Raw genomic sequence first — 26602 nt, forward strand, 5'->3', positions numbered from 1 at the left:
ATCGTGATTCGTTGGCGCGCATGCGCGAATTGAGCGAGATCGCCTAACGCGGTAGGCGTACGTCATATGAATTAAACAAGGATACAAGGATACCGAGGGTGAGGTTTGCGGAGGGCTGGAAAGAGAAAGGGTCGAGGGTCGGGAGGAGGACACAGACGAGGGACCAACACACCAACGTTGCGTTTATTAACGCACGTTGCACGGTGGGGTTTGCTGGCACAGCATCGGCTGTGCGGCAACCAGCCAGGCAGGGTCAAGTGTTTCTCTCCATCCTTCTTCGATCTTCGCCCTTTTCCTCCTGCCCCTTCAACCTCTCCGCCGACCGCTGTGTCCCACCTTTCTGCGCGTACCTTCTCCCACCTCCGCGTCTCTGTACCCCCACTCTGCTCCCCGCGACCCCCCTAGTTCTACGGCCGCCTCGACGAAGCTAAAATATCCGGAGAACGAAACGCTGCCTCTCGCAGGGCCAAGTTTCTTCGTTGTGGGCGTTTTCTTTTTTCTTTTTCTTTTTCTTTATTTTTTTTTTTTTCGTTTTTGATTGATAATTATTAATTTATACAAAAATTATCGATTATAACTGCTTATCATTTGATATTTGAAAGTTGTTGATATACGAAAATTTTTGATGAAGAAAAAAAAAATGTATCGTAAAATTATTGTGAAAATTTTATGTCTACCATAAAATATCTAGAATCTTTCGTTTTTTAACGTTACGATATTGAATAAATTTCAAATAATACTGAAAATTCAACGTTCGAATGATAATTACAAAACCGCAAAATATTTCAAATCCAGTCGAAAATTTCAGTAATAATTACGAATTGACGGCCGCGGTATAAATCGGGTAAAATCTCAATGTGGATTTCGATACAATCGAAAGGCCACGAACGCATTGGCAAATGTCCAAAACGGCGTTGCGGATTCCGATAATCATCGATGAATATCCTATACAATATTCAGAATCGTGATGTAGATTTTGTCAATATGAATTTTAATAATTCTACAATTATTTCGTACAAATATGATTAACGCATCATAAAATTATCATATAAAAATATATATTTTATAATTAATATCAAGCCATGTAAAAAAAAATAAAAATTGACAAATCTTTGAAGCGATATGTGAACCACACAGCAACGCTGGTTTTTCCGACGAAAGAGAGAGAAGTTGGTATTTTCCTCTCGAACGAATCACCGTGGCCGACAGAAACAGGAAAACGGAGCTCGACTACGAATGGAGGAAGAAAGTAAAAGTCATTCGTCGAGGGTGGGGGTAAACGTGTCTCGTCTCTCGTCTCGTTTCGTTTCGTTTCGTTTCGTTTCGCCGAGGCAGGCTCGTCGAGGCGCTAGAAGGGCCGGCGTTCGAGGGCCTCCATTACCGGCGACTAAAAAGAGGAACAGGAAAACGCTAAGAGAGAAAGAGGAAGAGGGTGGCGGTCCAGGGAGTAGGGGAAATCTTGAGTTGCACCCGGCTCGTTTCTTCTTTTCCACGGGTCTGGCAAAGGCGAGAATGAATGCGGGCAAACAGCAAAGGGCGGGAAAAGAAAGGGAAGAAGCACGGCGAAAGAACGGAAGAGAGGTAGGGAGAAAGACGAGGAAGAAGAAGGAAGAGGCGGAGGAGGAGAAGAAGAAGAAGGGGAAGAAGTTGAAGTCGGGAGCGTGCGAAAAGAGGAAGTTGAAGGGGGCTACGGAGAGGAGGGCGCATACAGAGAGAAATAAAGAGGGAGAAAGCGAGAGGAGCCCGCGTGGAGAGAAGGAAGAAGGCGGTCGGAGGAATTACCGGTTCGTTGGCTAACTGGCTTCATAGAAGAAAAACCTCTTTATATCTCGCGCGCACGCACGTAAGCTGGTAGCGTGGCTGAAAAACGCGCCTTTAAGCCTCGAGTTTCATCGAATACACCCCGTGTACGAGTGGTACGTGGAACAAAGCCACCGGAAATCGCCCGAGTGGTACTCCGGCCTCCGGCCTGCCTGGCGCCATCTTGTACACGGCTACCAGCCACGATGGGGAACGCACGCTCTTTGCTCTTTCATTGTTCTTGTCGTCAGGTAGTTGCGCCACATTTGGATAGAATGTATGTCCATCTTTCTTCTTCTTCTCCTTTTTTTTTTTCCTTTTTCTTTGTATTTCTCCCCAGCACTCTTCTCTCCTTGTGAGATGTTTTTGAAACAAGTGATATGGTATCACCGAAATCGTAGAGTCTTTTTCGCTTTGATATCGAGGTTTTAGAAAGTTGGAAAAGAAGAAAAATGAAAAATTTTCTTCAACCTGAAAAGAAATTTGTTAATACTTCGTTTTTCAATACTTAATTCTTAAGTTAATAATTAAATATCATTTGTTTTACTCGCAAACAGTAAGCTTGATTCTATTCTTAAACATTCGGATCTTATCCTGATTTGAAAGTCACCAATACGGCAACCTTGACGTTTTCCCTTTTTTTTTTTAAATATCGAAATCGCTATCCGTTCTTCTTACGCAAACATTATTCCTCTCAAGCAGTCCCTCCAGTCTTATATGCTTAGGTGGGTGTAGGTAAACATTGTATAGCACGTGTAAGTAAAAGGTAAGCTAAATAAGCGTCTTCTCCTTCCTCTTCGTCTCTTTTCTCTCTTTCTCTATTTCCTTTTCCTTCTCTTCTTTTTTTTGTGCTCGGATACACGCCAGCAGGAGCGTGTACGAAGTGTCTCTTACCAGCACTGGTGCCTTTTCATTCGAGTTAGTCGGTTGGTCTCGCCTCTCGAGGAAAGCGGAGGCTAAAGGGTTTCGATTCCCGTGCCGCGGTCGCACAACTCTTTTTCACTCTCAACCGCTGGAGAGAAAATTTATATCTCGAATTCACCGACTCGCCTTTAATTTCTAATCCTTTGGACGGAAACCTTTGGCTAACCGGTCGCTTCTGCCTCTCCTCTCTTCATAAAAATTATCTCTCCACCTTACAATTCCAGCACCATCTACAATCAAAAATCATCTTCAAAGTTTTCCACGATATTATCTATTAAATATCGTTGAACAAAGAGTGAATTTTACTAAATACTTATTCAACATTTCATTCGCCAATTAAATCCATATTAATTTTCCTCACACAAGATTTATCCTAAATCTTTTGACTTTTGAATTGCGATTCCAAAATCCTATTGTCTTATCATTTCATCTCAACTCCGTGTCTCAAAGATTTCTGATATCTTCTTGTTACCGTTAACGTTTAGTTGGAGTTAGACGAAGAAGTTTGGTAAAATCTTGGACGCTGTTGATGACGAGAGAAAAACTACAACGTGAAGGGAAAATGGAGCTAGATAGAAGGAGGGGGGGCTTCGGGGTACGACGGGGTCGGTCGGGAAAGTGTAATTTCAGTTTGAAACAGGAACGGGAGAGGCCGACCCACATCGAGACTTCGAGTGTTTGTATTGCTGACGCGGCGATCCAATCCAATCCAATACCCATGGCGGATAGGCAACACAGCGCATATACTATCTACGTATGAACATATCTCCCTCTCTTTCCCTCCCCCTTCCCCCCCTCTTCCCTCACCCCCGCCGCTTCTCGTCTGCTTTCCAATACAATTTCGCGGGGTTCGCGACGAGGCAGGCGGAGCTTTCATTTTGTAATTAATTGTCCGCCATTTTAACATCGAAAAATCATTTTTTTTCTGGGCGACCGCGACTTTCCAATTAAATCACCAGCCATACATAGATTCTCTTTTTATTTCCGGCGTGGAGAACGGTATCCGTGATGAAACATTGTAGAGATCGAGATTGCACCGCTCGGTAATTTCAAGATAGGATCCATACAGCTTTCTATACTTTCAACGGCTTATCTGAAACGTAATTGAGTTACTGTTATTTATCAATAATTATCAAAATTGATTTGTACAAATTAAAAATTTCGAACCTCACCAATTACTATTTATTTCATTCAATCTCTAAAAAATCGAGAATCAATCTTTGAAGAATACAGCCCTCTCCCCTGTGATTTTACACTTGCTCGGAGAAAGGAAGAAGAATATGAAGAAGTAAAGAAATTAATATCTCGTTGTGAAATTCAGCATAAAGCCGTCTAATTAAATACCTGAGCATGGGTAACGATTGCGACCCTCTGGATGGGGTTGAACCGGTCAGCCGGGCCTGCGTTCGTGCCGCTATTATCATAAACGCAACAATAACGAGGGATGATCCGACGTGTAAACTGTTAAACCCTCCTCCTCCTCCCCTTGGCTCTTTTTTTTTCGGCGAGGGTGAGGATTACCGTGGGGGCCATCCATCCATCGAACCACGTTCCCGGGGCTGGAATCCACGGGGGATGTTATTGTTGCCGCAAAGAGTGAGAGAAAGCGGTCGCCGAGCTACTACTAGAAATAGAGAGATATCAGTGTAGTCTACCGTTAGGCTAGTAGTGGTAGTCCACCCCGTTCAACCCTCGATAATATTGACGGTGTTTGCCGCCTCCTATTACGAGCTCGATTGAACCAAACTATACGATTATCATGCGTCACTGATAGTCTCTCTAGATTGGATAGGAAGGAAGATCTACGTACAGAAAGGGGGAAACTCCCTTACAACCTTCGGTTCTTCGGATTTAATAATTTCTTTGAGACGAGATGCATCTTTGAAATGGACGTATCTTGATATATTATCTTCAAAGAACAAGAGCCAAATTCGAATACAAAGATATTCTCTTTCCTTTTCAATTTCATCGTTGATACCTGCAACGTAAGAATCAATATTTCAGATTACAAAGATTACAGAGAACTGATGGAAAGAAGCGCTTTACCATTTGAACGATTTAATCATAGACAGTTTTGAAACAATCTCTATAACTCTAACAAGTGGATCGATGGACGTATCTTGATATGTATATACGATCTTCGAAGAGCATTGCCAAATTCGAATACAAAGATATTCTCTTTCCTTTTCAATTTCATCGTTGATACCTGCAACGTAAAAATCAATATTTCAGATTACAAAGATTTACAGAGAACTGATGGAAAGAAGCGCTTTAACAGTTTCGAAGCAATCTCTATAACCCTAACAAGTGGATCAATGGACGTATCTTGATATATAATCTTCAAAGAACAAGAGCCAAATTCGAATACAAAGATATTCTCTTTCCTTTTCAATTTCATCGTTGATACCTGCAACGTAAGAATCAATATTTCAGATTACAAAGATTTACAGAGAACTGATGGAAAGAAGCGCTTTACCATTTGAACGATTTAATCATAGACAGTTTCGAAACAATCTTTATAACTCTAACAAGTGGATCGATGGACGTATCTTGATATGATATATATGATCTTCGAAGAGCATTGCCAAATTCAAATACAAAGATATTCTCTTTCCTTTTCAATTTCATCGTTGATACCTACAACGTAAGAATCAATATTTTAGATTACAAAGATTTACAGAGAGCTGATGGAAAGAAACCATTTGAACGATTTAATCATAGACAGTTTCGAAACAATCTCTATAACCCTAACAAGTGGATCGATGGACGTATCTTGATATATGATCTTCGAAGAGCATTGCCAAATTCGAATACAAAGATATTCTCTTTCCTTTTCAATTTCATGATACCTGCAACATAAGAAATTCAATATTTCAGATTACAAAGATTTACAGAGAACTGATGGAAAGAAGCGCTTTACCATTTGATTTAATCATAGACAGTTTCGAAACAAATCTCTATAACCGGAACAAGTGGATCGATGGTCCCTTGGTTAAATGCATTCATAGCAGACAACGAGTGACGCTCGCACATGGAATACATGAATACGAAATCCTCGAAGTTCATTATCGGAACGTTTCGCGAGTCTGCCAAGTTGTGAAACGCTCAGATGGTACTTGCCAACCGTCCGACCTATGGGGTACGGTACACAGTCACCGTGTTTCACTGTCGGCGACAGTGTACCGCTCCTCCCGTGGGTAGCTTATAATCAATTCAATTAAAATTGATTTCCACTCGTCACGATACATCAAACAAAACGGGCCGTTGGTCCCTCCTCCCCTCTCCTCCTCTTCTCTTCCCATCTTTTTTCAATACTCTCGCTCTTATTTCGTGCTCCCCCTTGACTACCGTAAAAAGCATGATCTCGCGATTCGAAACCGAGTTATAAATATTCAACGGGAGTCAAAGACGGGGGGGGAGGGCCGGGCGAGTAGTTAGAAAAGAGGGGGGAGGGAGAGGTGAGCTCCCGTAACCGTTTTGTTCTTTTGTCAGCGTCGTCATTATATCATGTGCCTTCAATTTTTCTCTCTCTCCTGTCTCCCCGTGGCAGAGTCGTGTTTGCGTGGGCGTGCAACAGCGCGAGGATTCGACGGCTTCCTGCTGCGAACAGGGGGGTTGAAGCGACACGATTCGCGTATATATATATATATAATCTATCCTTGCCTTCCTTTTCTCGCTTACTCTCGTACATATATAATATATATATCTTTCTCTCGCGTGGATACGTGATGCGTGCTTGATTTTCCTGTATATGCACTCGCCGGGGTGAGACACGCGCCTACACCGGGCGCATTGCCCTTTCGAAAATCCGTTATTAGCATCGAGCCTCCATTATGACGTTTCGCAATGCTGACAAATACTTGGCCCCGCCGTGTTCCCTCTTCTTTCCTTCTCCGTCTTCGGCGTGGCCGGCGTCGGTGCGGCTGTGCCACGCGCGTTTACATATTATTCGAGGGAACGTGGGACACGCGCCGCCACGCTCCCGGCCCCTTTCACCTACGCGAATATTGTGCCTCCGTCGAGAACCTTGTTTTCTCCTTTGTCTTCCGTGTCGTTGATGGACGAAGATACGAGTCCCGTTGTACTCGCCTTTCTCTATTGGCGAGCAGGTTTATTTGGCAAATTGGAGCATTGGAGATCTGCAATGAAATTTATAGTGAATGAATAATGAATATATGAATTTTATAGTTATAGTTTCTTTTTAATTCTTATTACGAGTAATAAGCGATTATCCATTGTGTATTATTGGTTATAAGTGATTAGTGATTATTTGATTCTGTTCCAGGTTACCAAAGTACGAATTATCAAGGAGGTTACGATCCAGGACATAATCAGCAGGCGATGGTTCCTGGTCCATGGGCAAGGGGATACGGCACTCCGCACAATTATCATCAACGGTATCCGGAATATCAGCAAAAGAATAATTACAACGTCCAGCAATACGGGCGAAATAATTATCAAAATCCACAATATAATAGTTATGGTTCGCAGTATAATCAACAACGGGTAAGATTTTGATATGTAAAATTAATTGTAATTACCTGAAAACGATGGAATTAATTAATTAATGGAAAAATTTGATTGTTTGAAAAAATAAATTTCTTTCATTAAATTAAATTAATTTGATTTCGATTAAAAGATTTTTGAGAAAATTAATTGAGAAAGATTGTTTATATAAATATAATTCTTATATTTCTAATAATTTAAGAGAATGACGAAAGCATGTTTTATAATTAATCACTTTTTCTTATGATGTTTTAGAATTATTCTTCTAACTACCAAGGGAATAGTGGTGAAAGTGGGGGAAGTAGGGGAGGAGGATGGAGACGGTCAACGTAGACCTTTCTCTATTTTTGATTAATGCCATCACAGATCTTGAATTTAGATTTATAAGATTTTTCGTTTATAATCTAGAACATTAGAACTATGCTTAGATTCAGGAATCTATCAACAAGTAAATTGTTCTTTTTTTTTTTTTGTTCATTTTATCTTATATATTATTTATATCTATATGAACTTAGATATACAGATGAATGTGCAATATTTTAAATTCATTCCAATATTTGTTTCTTTTTTTTTTTTTTTTTTCTCTCCTAACATTTCTGAATCTTGCATTTTATGAGAATATTGTCGCTTGTTTAACATTTAGATGATTTAATCATACTTTTTCTTTTTTTTTTTTAGATATTATAGATGCATAATATGATCTATGATGGCAATTATTATTCATAACTTAGGAACATAAGCAGTATCAAGTATAATTTTATATGAACTTTAATGTGAATATACATGTTATTCACAAGGAAGGAACTGTATGATAACAACCATCGCTGAAGATTGCACCTTGGCTATAAAAATTCAGATAGAAATATAAGGAACAATCTTTAAGCGAACGCGATTTGTTAACATAAATTGAATTGTACAATCAAAACTCAAGTAATCATGTTAAATGTTTTCTTGTATCATTATTGTTAGCCAATGCAATTTAGTTCACATAAAAAAATTTTAAACTTTGTGAAGATTATTCATCTATTCTCGGCGTAGTCAGTTTTAATTATATATTCTCATATTACAACATCATTGGTTATATATCCAATCCAATTGTTGTTTAATATGGAATATTAATTCAAACGTTATTCATTCCTGATTAGATTTCGTCACGTACAATACGATGAATAATCTCATTTTGTTAAAAAAAATTTTAACCTTATTTTATAGCCTTGTTGTCATGACTTCAGTTTCATCGGATATCCGTCGTGTATACATATCGTTCGTGTACAACCAATCGAAAGGAATATATAAATCCTTTTCATTATACACTAACTTGCACATCACACGTGGAAACTTTTTTATTGTATTCACTTGAACATAAAAAAAAAAAAAAAAAGAAAAAAAAAAGTATAGAAATATAATTTAATTAATTCGCGATATTCTCTTCCGCGAATTTTTTTCGTATCTTCACATTTTCCAAAAATCCTCTCGATCGATCCTTTCTAAAACAAAAAGTTCAATTTTTATCAAACGGTAAGGTGTTATTTTTGATATTGAATAAGAATAAAAAAAATTTTTGGAAAGCTAGATAGGTAGGTGCTGTAACCGTGACGCATGGCGTTGTACGGTATCAAAGTTGAAACCAGGCGGTCCGGGTACATCTGGTACCGGTCTACCAGAGCGGGCGAGCATTGAACCAGCGAGTACCCACTCGAGAAAACAATAGCGAGCAACGCTCTTGTTCTCTTTCCTTCTCTCTCTCTCTCTCTCTAACTCTCTATCGTCACCCTGAAATCTGGAACCCATATTGTAGAACCGTTTCATCGGAAATGGAGACGCTCGATCTCTTTAGTCAGGCAAACTTTGGCAATCGATACGATCTTAGCTGACGTTGATGATAAAAGATATCTATTTATGCTGTAATAATAAAGAATATAAATTTTTAAATTTCATTTTTTTTGTTACGGAATATTTGATATCGATAAATATAATATGAAAATATTTATATGATAGGTATGTATCGAACTTACGACAAACGCCACAATGGAAAGAGTATCGTATTTTGCACGACCCATTTAATTTGCATTGCCCGCATAAAATCCTCTGATCGTATGATGATCCAAGTCGATACTTCCGATAACCCGCATGAGTAAGTGTAAACAAGTCTTTCAATCTTCTCACACTATACGCTTCTTCAACTCGTTCATCCCTATTCGATGTTATTATTACAATTTTCCAATCGATTTCCTCGGTTATAATTATTATATCTTTTCGTTAGTTCGATCCTTTTTTATCCAAAAACTTTTCAAGCGATTCTAATCCTTTTTTAAAAAAACTTATAAAAGTTACCTCTATCGATGAAACATCGCGTTTCTCTTTGAGAAATTTCGCAGAGGATGCATCTCGAGCCTGGTTATTGCGTCTGCACGCGATTATGGATGATCGAGCCGTTGTGCGTGCCGCGCATACTCCTCCACTCCGAAGTGCTCCTTTCTGTGAAGCTTGCGGCGTTATCTCGGCTTCCTTGTTGTCCCTTTGATGAAATAAAGCACTATCCGCGGCGAGATCTACCCCACGTTAGTAGTTAGAGGTTCCCGGCCTCTCTCTCTCTCTCTCTCTCTCTCTCTCCCTCTCTTTCTCTCTTCCTCTGCATGATGTGTACTACTTTCTCTTTCTCTCTCTTTATTCTCGAGTTCTCTCGACGATGCAGGACACAATGCGGCCCTTACATCTTCATCGAGTACGAGTCGTCGCTTGCGTGTAATGCGTTCACTCTGTACTTTCCATACGGGTATACGAGTTCCCATTTCCTACTGCCTCTACTTGGATTCGCTCGGACGATACTCGTCTCACTCACTCTTCTTTTTAAATCCTTGTTTTTCCTTTAAAGAAAAACATAAGGTAAACGTAATACAATTTAACCATATATTTCATTTGCATTATCAATTTTTTTTCTTTCGAATGGATGCGAAATTGAAAATATTTAAATATTAGAACAATAAGAGAAAATTAAGAAAGAAATTATAATAAATTTAAATATTTACAAATCGTTCAAAATTTGATATCCTTTTGCAAATATATCATATTCTTGTCCCTTTTTATAACAGCAGAGAAATGGATACGATTTTTTCACAAAATATCAAGCGTTGTTCTCTCGTCGATAAAGCTGATGCGTTTATGTCGGCGAATACAGATTCCAATACACTCGTGCGATCTATGCGGCTGAGAAAAAGAGAAAACGTAAAAAACAACGATAAAAAGGAAAAGAGAAAAAAGAATGGAGAAAAAGGAGGCAAACGAAAGAGAGAAAGAAAGGGGCGAAAACAGAGAAAGGAGAAACTTTGGTACACGTAACTGGAGGCAGTCCGTTGGGTGGTTGAATCGTGGAGTGGAAGGCAGAGAGCCCTTATACGCTCATGAAGAAGAAGGTCCAGGTGCGCCCTCACCTCACACGACTCTGCTCCACGGCACATCCGAGTTCTCTTCTGCCTTCGTTCTCTCTCCCTTCTTTAGCTTTTTCTTTTCTTTCTTCTCTGCTCTTCTTCTCTTCCCTATTCTTTCTATTTTCTTTCCTCTGGCAGTCGGCGTTCTCTTACGCACTTCCGCCATGGTGTACGCATTGCTCTCCGGCAACGTAAAAACGCAGCAACCCATGTAATGTCGTGACATACGTTGGATGCTCTGTGAATGTGTACATGCAAACGCGCACGCGCACACATTTATGTATATTCGTACATGGGTACAGGCACCTAAAGGTAAAGAATAGGGACTGAAGTACCAGCGTGCAAAATGGATGGCGGATATAAATGCCAAGTAGCCAAGTATACGGCACTCTCTCTTACCCATTTCGTTCTTCTCTCTTATCTCGCTTGGTCTTGCGTGATTTGCCGTATTGTCCTTTTCTCATTCGTACATATCGTTTTGTACTGACTATGCCGCCTGCATTTGATAAGTATGTATTGGCCGAGTGTCTACGGTCGTTTGCGCGGTGCGAAACGACGCGGAAAGATCAAGCAGCTGCGAATAAAATTTTTATGCAGGCTATAGAAGCGAAGAAACGGAAGTTAACCATGCACCAAAAAAAATTAGAGATCACGATTAACATACCAATTCACTATATTTTACACCACACGTGCTTCTTTCGAACACGTGTCAAAGTGCCATCTCTGATTTTATGTAGGAAACTAGCAATTTTTCTTCACCAATCACGTGCATGGAAAGACACCATGAGTGAAGTGTTTGTGTAGAGTTAAGTGTATTCGATCCATGACGTGATTTATTTTTAATTAACTAGCTGTGTGATGCAGATTATCTTAGAACTCATTGACAACGAAAATTCTGTGAGATAATGCGATCGTGCTTGGAAAAAATTGTGGGTGGTCGGTTTTCGTGACAGGTCGCGGAAAGATGAGCTCTTTGCTTGACGTGTACCTCGTTACCGCGTCGGTGAAGACAAACTCAGACACCAGGGATGACGCAGCACCAGCTCCTGGTTACCTCTAGCCTATTGTTCTCCCCGCATTTCTTCTCAGCTCGTGCTCAAGTGCTCGATCGCTACCCTCCCTCGAAACCCGGATCCCTAGACATGCTTTTAGCTCTGTACCCGCGTACGTCCTTCGTGACTAAACGGGATTGTAATTTTTTTACTTGGTTAATAAAAACATCATATTATTTTTAAATTTTATCCTTGATCTCTGTGCCAAATCAACAATGATATTATAAAAAAATCATTTAATCTATAAACAATATGATTATTAAAATATAATTTAACCTATTATTTAAAGGAAAGGAAGTTCAAATATCTTATATCACGAAAAAGTTGGTTACATATTTTGTGAATGTTACGAACATTCGATGACCGAAATAAGAACAACGGTAAGATTCGGAGATTCAGTAATCGAATGAGCAATCGGATAGTAAAAAGAAGAAAGGTGACGAGATGCGACCCCCCGTGAGGTTTCCCGCGCGGGGCACCCGCCTGTCGATAATGTCCCATACCAGTTACCGACAAGAACTTCACCTGCGTAACGCTTCGATTCCGTGGTTGACCCCCCATGCGAAATGGGCCCCCTGCTTGCGTCATGTCGATTTCTTGACTTCGATTGTCCAGTCTCGCGGAAATAACGATACGTTCGTATGGAGAAAGCGACAAATGCCACCGGTATGTCGTCACCCTGTCGTGGGGCTAAAACGTCGAGTAAAACTGAGTACGTTCGCCCCTGGTGGCCTCGCCGTGTGTGGGAACCTCTGATCTCGCGATTTTCCTTCGTCGTTCGAACATAACCTCTTGAGAATTCAGCGAATAGCCGATAGGCATATGCGTTTCTGTCGGGTATTAAAAGTGCGCGGGCTTAATTTTTACAAAAGCGTTGCCTGTGCACCCTGTGTGCTACCTTCTGCTCGATAAACAATATACTATCGTGTACACGCCAACGGGCCGATGAGTGGCCTCCCGGTACAATGCCATCTTATGACATTTTCGAGTTCGACCGTTGTTGTCGAGTGCTTAAGTGCTCGTTATACACGCCGCGTCAAGCTTTTGTCGTAGCAACTGTTTTTTCGGGCGTCGGTTAAGTGTGTCCGGGAATATGAGTTCGTGAGTCTTGTTTCCTATAGACGAGAATCGAAAATTAATAACGGACCAAATAAATCTTGTGGTTTGTACATTGAGATTTAACGAATATTGTGCTGGTGAAATTAACGTTCGTACAATTAATAATATAGATACAGCGAATAACAAATACCGATCAACCAATCGATGTAAGTAACATCAATCTTTCTATCTATCGATATTTTCAATAATTTATTGATTGTTTTAATTCCTTCATATTAATAAGTAATTTTAACATTAAGGTAATATAATAACGAGAGATTCAATTGATTGCGATAAACAATCTATTTTCGCCGGTTTTTCCCGATTGATACAAAGGATTGAGAGAGAAAAGAGCGCGAAGAAAGTCTCGGTCAGTAGGTAGAAAGCTGGTTGTCACGGAGAAACATTTTCTATCGTCTTCGAGCGATTTACTTCTGGAGGTCAAGCTCGCCCACGTAACCAGCTTCACTTCAGGATTTCAGGGGCGTATCCACGGGGCGTGTTCACGGAGTCGGTAGGATCGACTAGGGGCGGAGTCGTTTCCCCACCGTTTCCAACGCGCGATTTTTGCTCTCGGCAGGAACGCACACGCATATCCGCTATGTATATACATGTAAGTCGCTGATTTCTCGTGTGAGTAACACCGTGACGTCGCAAGTTCGGACACGGGTCACAGACAGTAGACTTTGCCGAGTTTTCTTCGGCCGATCGCCGGCTAAACGATTTCTTATGCCGCGACATTGAACGCTTCGTTGTTGAGAAACCGCGTTACATTTTTTTCTTTCTTATATTCTCTGTCTTTTCTTTTAACAGAGTGCGCTTCCTTATTTGACGAACTTGTACGAAGAACAAATCTTGTGAGTGCATCAAGCGTCAACGATACTTTTCAATCATTGTTCGGTGTTTCCTAACCTTAATTTTTCGTTAAGTTACCAGGACTCGAACGCGATATATTAAATGTAACTTTTTTTCATCCTTTTTGTTTTTCATTATTTCATTTCTTCTGTCAATCCTTTCTGGATATAATATTTTCATAGTTGGTAATGAGTTCTGGTAATATTCTCATCAATGGAAAAAATATTTATGAAATGTGTTTTGATCAAATTTATATATCGAATTATTTGAATTTAAAAATACTATCAAAGATTATTAAAACAGAATTTTCACGAAAATACGTTTGCAAAAACACGAACGAAAGCTTTCTAGATGATAAAGAAAGAATAAAATATAGAAAAAAAACTGAAATGAACTTCGATTATTTTCGAACATATAGTATCAACGTTTCATGATACGATATGAATCTCGATATATACGAATATCTATCAAATCTTGGATATTTTTGATCAAAATTGGGATTTAATAACGGATCGACGAAATATCCATTTCAGGTGGCGCGATTGATTGCACATATAGATATATCTTACGTACGGTGAACGAGGGAATATCGCAAATTCCGTGACGGTACGGATGGCAAAGGCATTCTGGCGTAGCAATTACCTGCAGGGCGAGGGAGTCAAGTAGCAATATCTGGACCTGTTATCCAGTTCGGTTATCCCGACTGGAATGCTTTGTGTCGCCGGCAATCTGCATTTCTACCTGTTTGAATGGAAGTCTATGAGATTCGCGGCATGATTTCAAATGAAATCGACTCTTTGTCCTCCGGCCGGAAATTTCCAATTCAATAACGTGCTCAGGGAAACGCTGCAGAAACGACTGATTGACTGATATCTACCCAGAATTGGATGGGACGCGAAAAAATGGAGAAGTTTTTCTATCCATCGTCCATCATTGGAGAAACTTGAATGTCTTACATTTAGTCAAGATTTTAGTTTTCAGTTGAATTATTGAATCTTATTAACCTTTTTGCTATGTTTAAGTATTATCTTAAAATTTCGTAAAATTTCATTTTTTTAAATTTTCTTCATCATTTAGAAACGAGTATTAATAAAATATTTGAATTTCAAAGAATACATGTTTGAAAATCTATTGTATTTTTTAGCAAGGATTCCTAGCTTTAAGAGAATTCTTCCATTGGAAGACCTATGAATGACGAATGCCAAGAACTTGCTCGACAACCCTTTGTAATGCATTAGAATTTCGCAGCTATCAACAAGGGAGGAAGACGACATTAGCATCAAGGCTAAGGACACCCTTGCCTCGCATTCGCGTCTTAGATCGAAACAACCCCATGTTTTCGTTGGCCCAGTATTCATGAACGAACGTTTCAACGTGGGGCATTCGACTTCCTTCTCCTTCATGAATTTACAATCGACCCAAGGATTCGCGTAAACGAAGCTTACGTGCGCCATTTCCAGAGAAATAGCATTAAATATAGAAATTTAAATATCGATTCTAAAAATTTCAAACGAACTTCGCTATCAGTGAAAATATCTAGGTACCTATTTTAAGATATTATGTTAATATAAATTTAATAATTTTAATTTTTATTTCTTATCCATATAATAATAATCTTTATTAGATCATATCGTTTGAATATCATTTCTAATTACTTTTCTCATTAATTAATTAATTAATAATATAGATAAACAAGCCAAAAGTTGGAAAGATTTATTAATCGTATCAAAAACGGTAATAAATCCGTGGTCGAGCTAATAAGGGCGTTAGTGTTGAAAGGAGGGAGAAAAGGGAGCAATAATAACGAGAAAGATAGCAACTGAAGGTTTAGTGGACAAGGGTTAACGGGGTGAGGGAAAGCGGATGGAGGCTGAAGCCACGTGCTGCTGTCACTGGCACAGATTATATTATATAGGAATGGCAGCGAATAGGTGTAGATATAAGCGTCGAGCGGCAGTTAATAAATATGATAATGGCGGGTGAAGCGAGAGAAAGAGAGGTACGTGTGGGGTGCGATATGGGATACCAGTGTATAAGAGTGACCACCAGAAGCAGAGGCCTGTCACTGTCAGGACCTCTCATATGTCATACGGTGTACGCACGTACACACACACACACAAAGGCACACGCGGCGCACGATGACAACATTGAGCGCGAAACCATGTGTGACCATTTTCCCATTTTTCTACTTTGATACGATGCGATTATACCACATTTGGCTTCGCATAATTTTTGATTCCGATGTGAGACTAGCTTCCTTTTTTTTAAACTGACCTATTTATCTCTTTTTCAGGTAACAAAATTTATTGAGGAGCAATGCATCATATTTAACAGATTTATGTAATTCTAGTAAGTGTTTTTTAACGCATGATCGATCATTTCAACACGATACACTCGACACGATTTCTCTCACGATTAAACACAACTTATATTAACTCTCCTTTTTTTTTCTAGAAGATGAAGAATACCGTACCGTGAGATTTACCATTTGAAATGCAAAATTGTTGAAGGATCATCGTCAATGATGGCGTTAATTCGTGAAATTTCGTAATATCATGACGAAATGTTGGAGAAGAAAAAGAGAATAATATGAAGAATACCGGTTTCCCCCTCCGGCTTTCATTAATCTCACTTCCGCAGCACAAGTCGGAAACAGTTTTCTGTCGAGCAACCTTTTCCCTTTTGACCCGGTAAATTGCGCGCGCGTGTACACGCGCCGCGTGTACCTGTAGCCGCTCTTCCAGGAGCAATTAGTCACGGTGCTCTTGATAAATCGCCGGAATCCTCGTGGGGGTTAAGTCCCTGCTGCAGACCCTCGGCAAATATCCAATAACAACCGGGCCGACTCCTGATGCCCGCTCTTCCTCTCTCTTTACCTGTACGCCGGGCATTAACCTTCACCTATCGAAGAGATCGGCTTACCTTAATAATCGTAGCTAGCACTCGTAGTCGCATTCTAAGGGGGTTACGACGTTACGAGGCCAGGAACACGCGGCTCGCGCCGAGGGTGTTTCCATGGTTGCTAGTCGCGAAGCCGATTCGTTCCACGCCAAGGCACGAGAGACAAGGCACGATCAAAAATCGTCAGAGATGTAATGAAACATTCTTAGTATTTTCTCTTTGTTGGACAGCAAGAGTAAAGGTTTGATTGTTAAGCTGGGGTATTGGTTTCCCAACCCCAGGGGAAGGTAATTAGTTGAGCTTTTGTCAGATCAGTGTCGAAGAGGATTATATCTTTTTATATATATATGTGTATAAATTAAATTATAATCCATGATAAAATGTTATGATAAAATGTATTAATGGTGATAAAAATGTAGACTTAAAAATGATAATGAGATATTTTTTCTTGTGAAATATTTTGTAAAATTTCTGGGAATTTTATATTTTTTTTTCTCATAGATATAAATTTTATAATTACAAAGAATTTTTTTAAAAATAGAGCGTGTGTATATCGCCTATTATACAAAGAAAACAATTGCCTGTTCTTGGTGACTTGCTGAATCTTGCTGATCGCAGCTTTTAGAGTCGTGTCAATTCGCTTCCCATTCAGTTGTATTCAATCCTTTGTCGAATACTCGAGAGTTAATAAGAAAAGAGAGGAAAATATGAGAGAGAGAGAGAGAGAGAGAGAGAGAAACGTAGGAAAAATGGGATAGGATAAATATATGTTTCGATGCACTACGTACACCAAGTTTAAGTTTCCTTTGAATAAGTATCATTTTATTAATATCTCTGTCGTTATTTACAAAACTTTGTAATAATCTCTAATTTTTTTTTTTTTTTTTTTTTTCACCGTCACACGCTACTCGCTATTCGTCAATCGTTATATTTTTACGCTTTTGTGTGTACCTGTGTACGTATGAATCGGTATTGTACGTGTGTATTTGTCTTTTCGTATCGTGTATGTGTTATATTAATGTCGATAATGCTCGAGTTCGCTAAAAATCGTTTACAGTAGAACGCGAAATCCTTCACGCGGGATCCGTCCGTTGAAATTCACCTCTTTTCAACTTCGGGCCCGGCTTCCACCACTTATTTCATACTTCTTTCTTGCGCTATCTTCGTCGCGTGTGCGCCTAAACATCAGCATACCACATATTATATTTACACCATCGAATTCACACCTGTGACCTCGTTATCACAGCGCGCACGCCACCTTTTCACTCACTCACTCGCTCACTCACACGCGCACGCACACACATACACATACTCTCTCTCTCTCCTTTTCATATCCGGCACGTTTTCTCATCCTCGTCCTCTCGTAGTCGTCGTTGTCGACCGTGGAAAATCGATTCTCTTCTACGCGAGCGAACCGCGCGCGTCACAATTTCGCGACGGATGCGAGAAATATATATACTCCGTAATATACACCTCCTAACTATGTACACGCGTGTCCCCGGCTCGACGTGTCCGTCTGAAATATGCTCGCGACACGGTTTCACCGTTTCCAACAGTGGAAGAAAGGGAAACGTTGGATCCGAGCCGTTCAATTGAACAAACCACGCGTCTGCCGGCCGATTAATCCGTTTCGACTGTTTCGAATCTAATGTATATATAAGTCATCATCCTTGTGCTCTTTCAATTTCTTCCCGCCGTTTTCGTATCTGCCGCCGCACGGAATCGTGAAAGTTAAGAGAATGCTATTTCACTACATAATTCAGGTTTATCTCCCGAGTTGGCAGCCCGATTGGTGGTCGATCTTTTTTCCCCCCCGCTGATCCCTTTCACCACGAACAGATTCCGCTTCTTTCAATCCGTTTCATCATAGAATCTGGTGGGAATGGTAGTTTACATTTGAGAAAAAAATTGCGGGTTGGTGTATTTACGTGTGAGGATTGTAAGAGAACGAGTTCGTGGCTTTTTCTTTTTTTTTTTTTTTGGTTAGATTCAGGTAATAAGCGTCGTTTTTTTTTCTTTTTTCTTTCTTTTCTTTTTTTTTTTCTTTTCCTTTTTAGGTTAGGTTCGGATTGTTTCTTGTTCTTGTAATTAGGGTATCCGTCGAAGTGACGTTTTAAAATGTTTTCCAAGATACGGAACGGAATAAACTTTTGGCAATTATATTATTTTTCTTTGTCGTGTTTGTGATTCTGCGCTTATTAAGATAAAAATTTAAATTTTTAAGAAACGTCTGATTAAAAAATTATAAATGAATTTCAAGATAGAAGTATAATTGGTAAAGTAAAAAAAAAAGAAATCGCTATATAAAACTTGAATTTCGTTCCTTTTTTGTTGGTTTCATCTTACTTTGTATTCTTGTTGTGTAAATGGATTATTTTTTTTACTCTCTAGAATTATCGACAACCAATTCCGAAATCAGTATCGGTCGAATTACGATTGATGCTTGAACTCGACCAAAAATGTATCAACAATTCTAGAAATATCGTCTCGAACAGACCCGTTTTCTCTGGTTATCAACTATGATTCGTTAGTTTTTTTTACTCAGATTAATATAATCGTGCGTCGAAGTAACGAATCCGTGGCTAAGATAAAACTATCTAAATTGCTAAATATTTCCTTTTTTAAATTTTTATTTAAAATATTTTCTTTTACGAATCCTATTTTTTTTTGTTTTTCTTTTACAAAAATTGAATCAATTTTTTTTTATATGGTTTATTATATTCTTTTTGGTCCATTGGAATAAAACAACTGGAATAATTCGAAAATTTCAAAAGTTTGTCTTCGACCGTTCGTGACCGCTCCGCACGTAGAATTTCTATCCAGTGGAAATCTGAGTCCTTTTTGATGTTACACGTTGTTGCAGTACAACAATGTCGCGAAAGTACTGAATCTCGAATGACACACGCAATGGCCGCGATCGGTGTACGGTTTCTCGCAGTTGGGAATCGACACGTTTCGAGTGCACTAACCAGATTATTCGCGCACCTGCAATCCGTTTCAACGTTTCGATGTTGCATCGATGCTGGTTCGTTGGATGTTTAAATTTGTTTTTATTATATAAAATTAGTTTATGTGTCGTTTTCAAACTTCAATCGAATCGTTATTCTTAATTTAGAAAATAACCTCGATACAATAACGTTAGTCTTATTAAATTGAAATTTTTAATTAATATTCGAAACACTTGGTTGAAATTATACTTTGGATATGAATTAATACGCGAATTATATGAATTTCTTTTATATGAATTAATGAGTGGCGGGCAAGATTCTTTCTTACCGAGCTTCCTTCGAAGCAACATTTTAAATTAAATTAGAAAGTACTCGTATCGTTAACATCAAATTGAAATTCTGATTATTTTGGCTTTGTTTTTTGTGATAAGATAAACCGCCGATGAAAAATAGATGATTGGGTAGCAGCTACGTAATCCAATATTTTTTCAGCGGGATTTTCGTTATCGTTGTTAGGTTAAACAAGTATTAATCGTACGTATGTAATAACGTTCTTCTAATTCGTTCACATTCGTCTTTGTTCGTGCGTATCAAATTTTATTTCTCTTCCAAGATAGAATCACATTAAATATCCTTCTGTAATTTAAATTGTTTGCAATTTCGAAAGACTTTAGATCTGTTTACTGTAAAAACAGATCTTCAGGAAACAGAATTGAATTTCTACAATAATAACAATTTGTCAAAGTTAACGTGACAAAAATTGATGTAAGTACTTTGTATCGCAGAAAATTATTCGTATTCCCAAATTTTTTTCCTTTTTTTAGATCCATCACGACTATCATCGATCCAAATATTTAATAATAAGTCAAAGTGATTCGTAACTCTTCCTTCAAGCTGTACAAGAGAAAGGTTATCACGTTGAACACTAAACTCCAAGCAACCGTCCTGCGGTCCACGCAGAAAATACTCTTGCCTTCAGATGTCTCTCGAATCACTTTCGTCCTTGTTGGCGTAACGTTAAACGTGCTGCCATCTTCTTACCGAGCAGACGATTTCACCGAGTCTTTGTCCAGTATCTGCGGTATGAATATTCGTCACTAAGGAAGGACAGTATCCCTCTCTAGATCAGTCTCGTCGTTCAATTCCAATGATCCAGCCGTAACCAGCAGGTAAGCTGTTCTGGAAACGATTCACGGAATACGCGACACAGGACTTTTTCTAGGGGCTGTCTTCCAAAGGGTACCAAGCAGCTGGACCTGCGACGGAGGGATTGGCCCCCGCCGCGGATGGCATGTACTACCAGGCCCGGCCTTGGAAAGGTAGGTAAGCGCCGCATTGCGGTTGTTGCTGCTGTTGCATGCTCTGTTGGCCACCAGTCCTCGAGTACGAGCAATGCTGAAGACTCTGGCTGGACGTTATCACGTGGTTCACACCGACCACCGAATGATGAGGTACCGAAGAGGCCGCGTGATGGGAACCGTGAGGGCTCGACGCCGCGGTCATGTGAGGGGCCGGACTCGCCAAGGCCGCGCTTGGCCCGCCACGACTGCCCTCGTTGCCGCCGCCGCTTCCGCATGGTTTCCCATCTTTGACCAGCACCGGCACGGCCACCCGTCGCGGCGAACTGGCGCTCTGCAACAGAGAATAACATCGTCCCTCGCGTTAGAACGTATGCGTGTTCGAATATTTCATATGTTTCGCGTGTTTGGAGATGGAATAATAAAAATGATTTAAAGGAAGAATTGTGATTATAGAGAAAGCGATAAAGCTAACGTGAGGAAAGAAACGAAGGAGGGGGATTAAATTTCGCCTCAACATCCAGAAGAGAGAAACGACAGGCTGGCCTATCCGATCCACCGGTGTGTACACTCGATCCACACGTAGGTGCACAGGCTGTGCACGACGAAGCATGGAGAAGACGACGGAGTCGTGGCTCGGCTTCTGTGTTCCAAGCAAACACGTGGGCTCGGTAGGCACAGGTACTTAACCCGTGCGATACCTCGTGATCAGCATTCGAGCGTACTCGTACTCTGGAGGAGACTCTCTCTCTCTCATTACGAATAAACAGTACCAGCTACCGTGGACCACAGCCGGGTTCCAGCCGGGGCTCTGTCGAGCCGCGTCAACATCGAGAACTGCTGTCCCTCGTCTCCCTGCGTTTCTATCCGGGGGGATTGAATACGACGACGAGCGGGACCCCACGGCATGCCAAACAGAAGCCGAAGCAAGCTGGCCGAGTACCTGCCGGGACGACCACTCAGCTGTATCAACATTCGGTACACGACATTCCTCTTCGATCTCCACGTCAGCGACGCTTTAATAATATGATCGCGGCCGCTCGGAAATAACGCCTATTTCGACCGACGGACGCACGTACATATGGCCTGGATAGTTTTCTTTCTTTTCCTTTTTTTAAATCGGATGGAAAATTGCGAAAATGGAAAACGCCTCTTTCGGATCATCTAAAAAATGCCTCGTCGATTGCACAGCTTAGTGTTAGATGTATCTTGAGAGACCGTATATACATACAGACTGTATTTCAAGTGGAAGGTAAACATCGAGTAGAAATTATTTTTAAAAAAAGAAAAAAAAAAGATTGCTTAATATACGATGTGGAAGATACGATGAACGCGTCCGAAGTTAGTGAAGAATAAATGAATAAAATTCTAATAAAATTTATATTTCGAACGGGAGCTTCTATATGTTTACTCACGTACGTGGACTACACGCTTTCCCCATTATAGTTTCGTGGATTTGAACGGATTCGTGGAGGAAAATTTATCTGAAGAAATACATAACCTAACCGCGACTGTATAATGATAATGATTGGGCGTCCGGCGAGGTTTACGTATGAAAGGAAACAATGGGGGTGGTGTATGTAACAACGATTCGATTCGAGTGGCCAACATGAACTTACGTGCACGTTACTGGCCGCGAACATAAGTGCAGGCATGCCGTGCACTTCACGCTGACAAAGTGACGATTACGCTAAACGCATGACGGTCGGCGCGCGCGTCACGCGTCACGCCACTTTAGCCACTTCAACACGCGTTAAGCGATTTCCGGCGAAAATGGCCGTGCTTAGGAACGGAGTAGTACGTGTTTATGAGCGGCGACCACTGCGCCATGCATAATGAGCCTCAATGTTGCCGTGATCGCGCGGCCGCGATTGAATTCTCGGGAAGCATATTATGCGTCGATTTCCCTTTCCCCCTTCGAGGAACATCGTCCCCTTTTTAGCAGAGTATACATATTTCCTTCTACGGAAGCGATCGTTGTCACCGGTTGCTTTTTAGGTTAAGGACTCGACCGAGATTCTATTTTATATTTCTATCTTTAAACGAGCGAAACAGCGTTCAATTTTATTATCCCTTTCATATTATTTTTCACGTTAATATTATAATCATTATTTGGCGATTTAATCAGCGTTGTAAAAACTGATTGAGACTAATATTTTTTTCCCATATAGAAGCGAGAGTGAAGAAGAATCGAAGAAAGGACACAACAACGGCTAGCAAAGAATATTCTGTAGACGATCGCTTTTTTTTTTTAAAAAAGATACCCTTTACGGAATATTTAATTCCTTTAATATATCGCGAGGAGACGAGAAACGAGGGCAGGGATATTTGCAAAATAAATTGTACTTGAAACATCTACGTGGTCGCAGCCGATGTTCATTCCATGTATACAGCCGCATCGAATATCTAAATGTGCCGCTTGCGCGCGCCAGTGACTTCCACGTGAATGCATCTCTCGTGGAAAAACACTCGTCATCGTCGGAACTGATATAATTAACTAAAAGCTGGGCTCTACCAGTGCCACAGCTTTTCCCCTTTTTCGCTCCTCCTCCTATCCCACCTACACCACTACCAAGTCCAGCCCGGCGGTCGTCTATGTCTCGTTTCTTTACAGAAACCTCGGTCGAACAAAGAACCACAAGAAGAGATATTAAAAGATTTCTGCCGGGACCTCTCGTTTCCACGACGAATGGAATTCAATGGGTTTTGTAAACGAGGAAGTGGTTTTTAAATCTAATAACCGATGTTTTACCACGAGTGTAATTACATTAGGCGGTCTCTCGATACTCGCCAAACAACTTTCGCGCCTTCTTTCTGCCAGAAAAATGCTAAAACCAGGCCACGAAGTTTTCATTGCAGTCTTATTTTTTCAAGATTCGTAGAATAATAATATAGAAGAATGAGTTAAATTTTTGTTTTATTCCTTAAACTTGTTACTGAGAATTAAGGTTAATAATAATTTATTATTTTCAAACAAATCTTATTGTAACTTGATATTTAGCTGCAAAAATTTTAATTTTGACTTTTCCTTACCGCTCATTTAAATGGAACAATACTCTATCATAATACGAATTCGCTATCATATACGATTGCAAACGATTTCCTATTTCTACATTCTGGACATAAAGATGTCGTAAGCATTCGACTTAAAATCTCGATTGCAACTCGAAGTTACAATCCGCGGGTCGAAAGATCGACGGCTCGCGTCTCGAGGGGAGGGTTAATCGATATCAATAGTAGTAGTATTGGTAACCCCGATTCGCGTCCAGGTGTTGTGCATGACTGTACTCATGGCAAGATGGCGACCGGTCCTCGAGCACCCGTTTCCGCGCTCCCCTGCAGGATACCTCTCTTCCCCTCTCTTGTCGTTCTCTCTTTCTTCTTCTCACCCGCTCTCCCTGCCCGTCTTTTTCTTTCTCTTTCTTTTTCTCATGCTCGCTCGCTCGCGCTGCCACTTGAAATTTTTTTACCGCCGCGAGGGGAGGAAATGGAATAAAACGAAAGAAAGGGAAAAAAGAGGGAAAAAAAATTGGAGCTCTGCCTACCAACTCGTCGTCGTCGTCGACGACGTAGCTACCTTCACGTCGCATACCGTTTTAAATATAAAAACGATTAATTCTATTAGTTATTAATGTTATTAGTTATAATTTTCGTCACATTTTAATAAATATTTATTAATTATTCCGAATATAATTTAAGAATTCCAGATTCGTACGTTTTTAATACCAACTTTTCACAATGTCAGATAAATTTTACTATATCTTGTAAATAATTATTGGGGAATAATTTATAGGGAAGATTGTGTTCCGAAAGTAACAAAAATAAAAAGTTACCGAAATTTTTTTTATGCGAAAGACCCGATTTCCATATTAAGAAAGCTATCTAAATAAATATATACTTATTGTACAAAATTAAAAATTATTATATTAAAAATATTAAAAATATACTTATTGTACAAAACGTTAATGATATTGTTACGCCCAATGCATATGTTACCATGCACGTGATCCCGGCCACGTAATTATACGTATCACTGAACAGATCAAGATAATACAATGAAAATACCGCACGGGAAATAGAAAGGAACGGTAAACGAATCATTGAATTTGAAATCGAAACTATGATAAGTAATGGAGCAAAAGAGAAAGAAATAGTAAGTTACTAGCTATAAAAGAAGAAAAATAAATGAAAAGAGAGATAGGGAGTAGAAAGAAATGAATGAAAGTAAAATCCATAGGGACTAGGAAAAACTAACGAGTAAATTATGGGGCGGCTGCTCGCTCTGGCGTGGAATTGAGGGGAAAGGACGGTTCAAAGATCGGGACACCGGATAACTTTCAACACCATTAATGTTCTATGGGTGTTTACAAGCTGCCGCTTGGCGGCGACAATGTCGACTCTATTTAGAAACAAAATCGATCACGATCTAAATAACTACTTGTTATATGTTTAAAAATTGAAATATAATTATACGTTTAAAATCGTGATGACTGTCAAAACAAAATTGCAAGGTGATTTTAAAGACGAAATCGTGCAAGATCAAGAATTATACGAAGATTAAATATTAGATATTAAATAGTGAAAATTAATTCCACGTGTAAAAACAAGTGTTTATCATTTAAACTGAATATATCACAATGGATCAAAACATGAGAATAACTTTGATCCTCGTCACCTGGAAAGTGGTTTTATGCAAAAATCGTGCGACGTATGTGCTTGTTTCCATCGAAATTCGATGAAATGGTGAAGTCGATGCTGGCCGAAAAACACGCTATGAAAATCCGCTTACCTCGAAACGCCATTCCACGTGAAGTATCGCTCACGTTGAACGTATTCTTTGCAAAAATATTTTCAACTCGTAAAAAACATAGCGGTATAGAGAGAAAAGAAAAAAGAAGATGCGATAACGAAGTAGCTAGATAGAAACGATTTGAAAACATTTCCGAGAAGCGTGTTGCACGTTTCATAGTCGTGCAAGAAATCCATTTTGAAGCGTAAGAAACTGACAGAGAGCAAATAATCGTCGGCATGTTGACACGAAAATGATTTTCAGCGCCGCTAAAACGACACGACATACCGATTCCCGCTAACTCGAATCGAACGATTTGCTGCTAATGCATGCCAGGACATCCGTGATCTCGCATACTCGTACCGGCCTGTAATGTATTCACCGGGACGAATCTGTGTGTATCGGTACGATCGCCGTCTCCTGACATCTCTTTTGAATGTTATTCTTTAGAAAGAAAGGGAACTTGGATGGAAGAGCGATTCGTATTCGTCAGTGCGTACGGCAAGATCGAGACAGGGCACGTTTCGAACTTGCAATTACGATATCTCGGGAATCTGGTGTGTCATTATTAAAATTGATAAAAAAGAGGGAAGAGAAAAAAAAAGAAAAGAGCTTGCTTGACGGGTTTCTATAGATATGAAATAATATTTGTACGCTTTCGAAATTCTTGTTCTCGACGCCATATTTAAAAAAATTGGAACTAAACTTTCACATTTAACAATTTTCACACATATATATATATATATATAAAATTTCATCAAATAATAAAGTTAATATAAATACAAATATTACATAATTATTATATAAATATTGAACATTCTCTGATTTCTCTTTTCCAAAACAAGTAGTATTGAAATCAATGAATCGTGAACTTGTCGAGACTTTTATCGAAACGAATTTTGTCGTTCGTAAAAAAGTGAAAAATATTATAAAACATAACAAGATACACAGGAAAAATGATGAAGAGAAGAAAACAAAAATAGGAGATAAAAATAAAAATGAT

The 26602-nt window shown here is 39.6% G+C and overlaps 2 protein-coding genes and 3 long non-coding RNA genes across 14 annotated transcripts in view; 2 read left to right on the forward strand and 3 right to left on the reverse strand.

Annotated features, from left to right (window-relative positions):
• Nucleotides 1–8611, forward strand: part of LOC408840 (5'-3' exoribonuclease 2 homolog) — a 28592-nt gene extending 19981 nt beyond the window's left edge. Inside the window, exons 16-18 of one of the 2 annotated variants that reach the window (XR_001703112.2) lie at nucleotides 7010–7230; nucleotides 7486–7678; nucleotides 7909–8611. Coding sequence is in view for 1 of the 2 variants with exons in the window: in XM_392371.7 (XP_392371.3) it covers nucleotides 7010–7230; nucleotides 7486–7563 (299 nt within the window). In the remaining variant the exon portion in view is untranslated. Of the gene's footprint in view, nucleotides 1–7009; nucleotides 7231–7485 lie in introns of both variants that reach the window. The other variant, XM_392371.7, reaches the window with a different exon arrangement.
• LOC113218769 lies at nucleotides 663–6947 on the reverse strand. 9 transcript variants are annotated; one of them, XR_003304656.1, is made up of 9 exons: nucleotides 5645–6942; nucleotides 5424–5573; nucleotides 5201–5361; nucleotides 5030–5131; nucleotides 4771–4930; nucleotides 4535–4702; nucleotides 3897–4283; nucleotides 3038–3817; nucleotides 666–2954 (listed from the first exon to the last, which is right to left on the reverse strand). It is a non-coding gene; the product is annotated as an uncharacterized LOC113218769 (long non-coding RNA). The 9 variants fall into 9 exon arrangements; XR_003304654.1 differs by having other exon boundaries at nucleotides 3897–3979; nucleotides 4069–4283; nucleotides 4771–5131; XR_003304653.1 differs by having other exon boundaries at nucleotides 670–2271; nucleotides 2348–2954; nucleotides 4771–5131; nucleotides 5645–6936.
• Nucleotides 7889–11905, reverse strand: LOC100578440. Its single transcript, XR_411029.3, has 7 exons — nucleotides 11323–11905; nucleotides 11058–11232; nucleotides 10662–10964; nucleotides 10260–10437; nucleotides 9565–10097; nucleotides 9246–9424; nucleotides 7889–9132 (listed from the first exon to the last, which is right to left on the reverse strand). It is a non-coding gene; the product is annotated as an uncharacterized LOC100578440 (long non-coding RNA).
• A 5453-nt stretch (nucleotides 11906–17358) lies between these two features.
• Nucleotides 17359–26602, reverse strand: part of LOC411104 (homeobox protein Nkx-2.4) — a 29991-nt gene continuing 20747 nt past the window's right edge. Inside the window, exon 5 of the mRNA XM_394578.6 lies at nucleotides 17359–21144. Within this exon, the coding sequence (XP_394578.4) occupies nucleotides 20809–21144 (336 nt within the window). The 3' untranslated portion in view covers nucleotides 17359–20808. The remainder of the gene's footprint in view (nucleotides 21145–26602) is intronic.
• Nucleotides 21065–24770, forward strand: LOC102653974. The gene is made up of 2 exons (XR_411007.3): nucleotides 21065–21181; nucleotides 21267–24770. It is a non-coding gene; the product is annotated as an uncharacterized LOC102653974 (long non-coding RNA).

The sequence above is a fragment of the Apis mellifera genome, linkage group LG5 (genome assembly GCF_003254395.2).
Source record: "Apis mellifera strain DH4 linkage group LG5, Amel_HAv3.1, whole genome shotgun sequence".
NCBI lineage: Eukaryota > Metazoa > Arthropoda > Insecta > Hymenoptera > Apidae > Apis > Apis mellifera.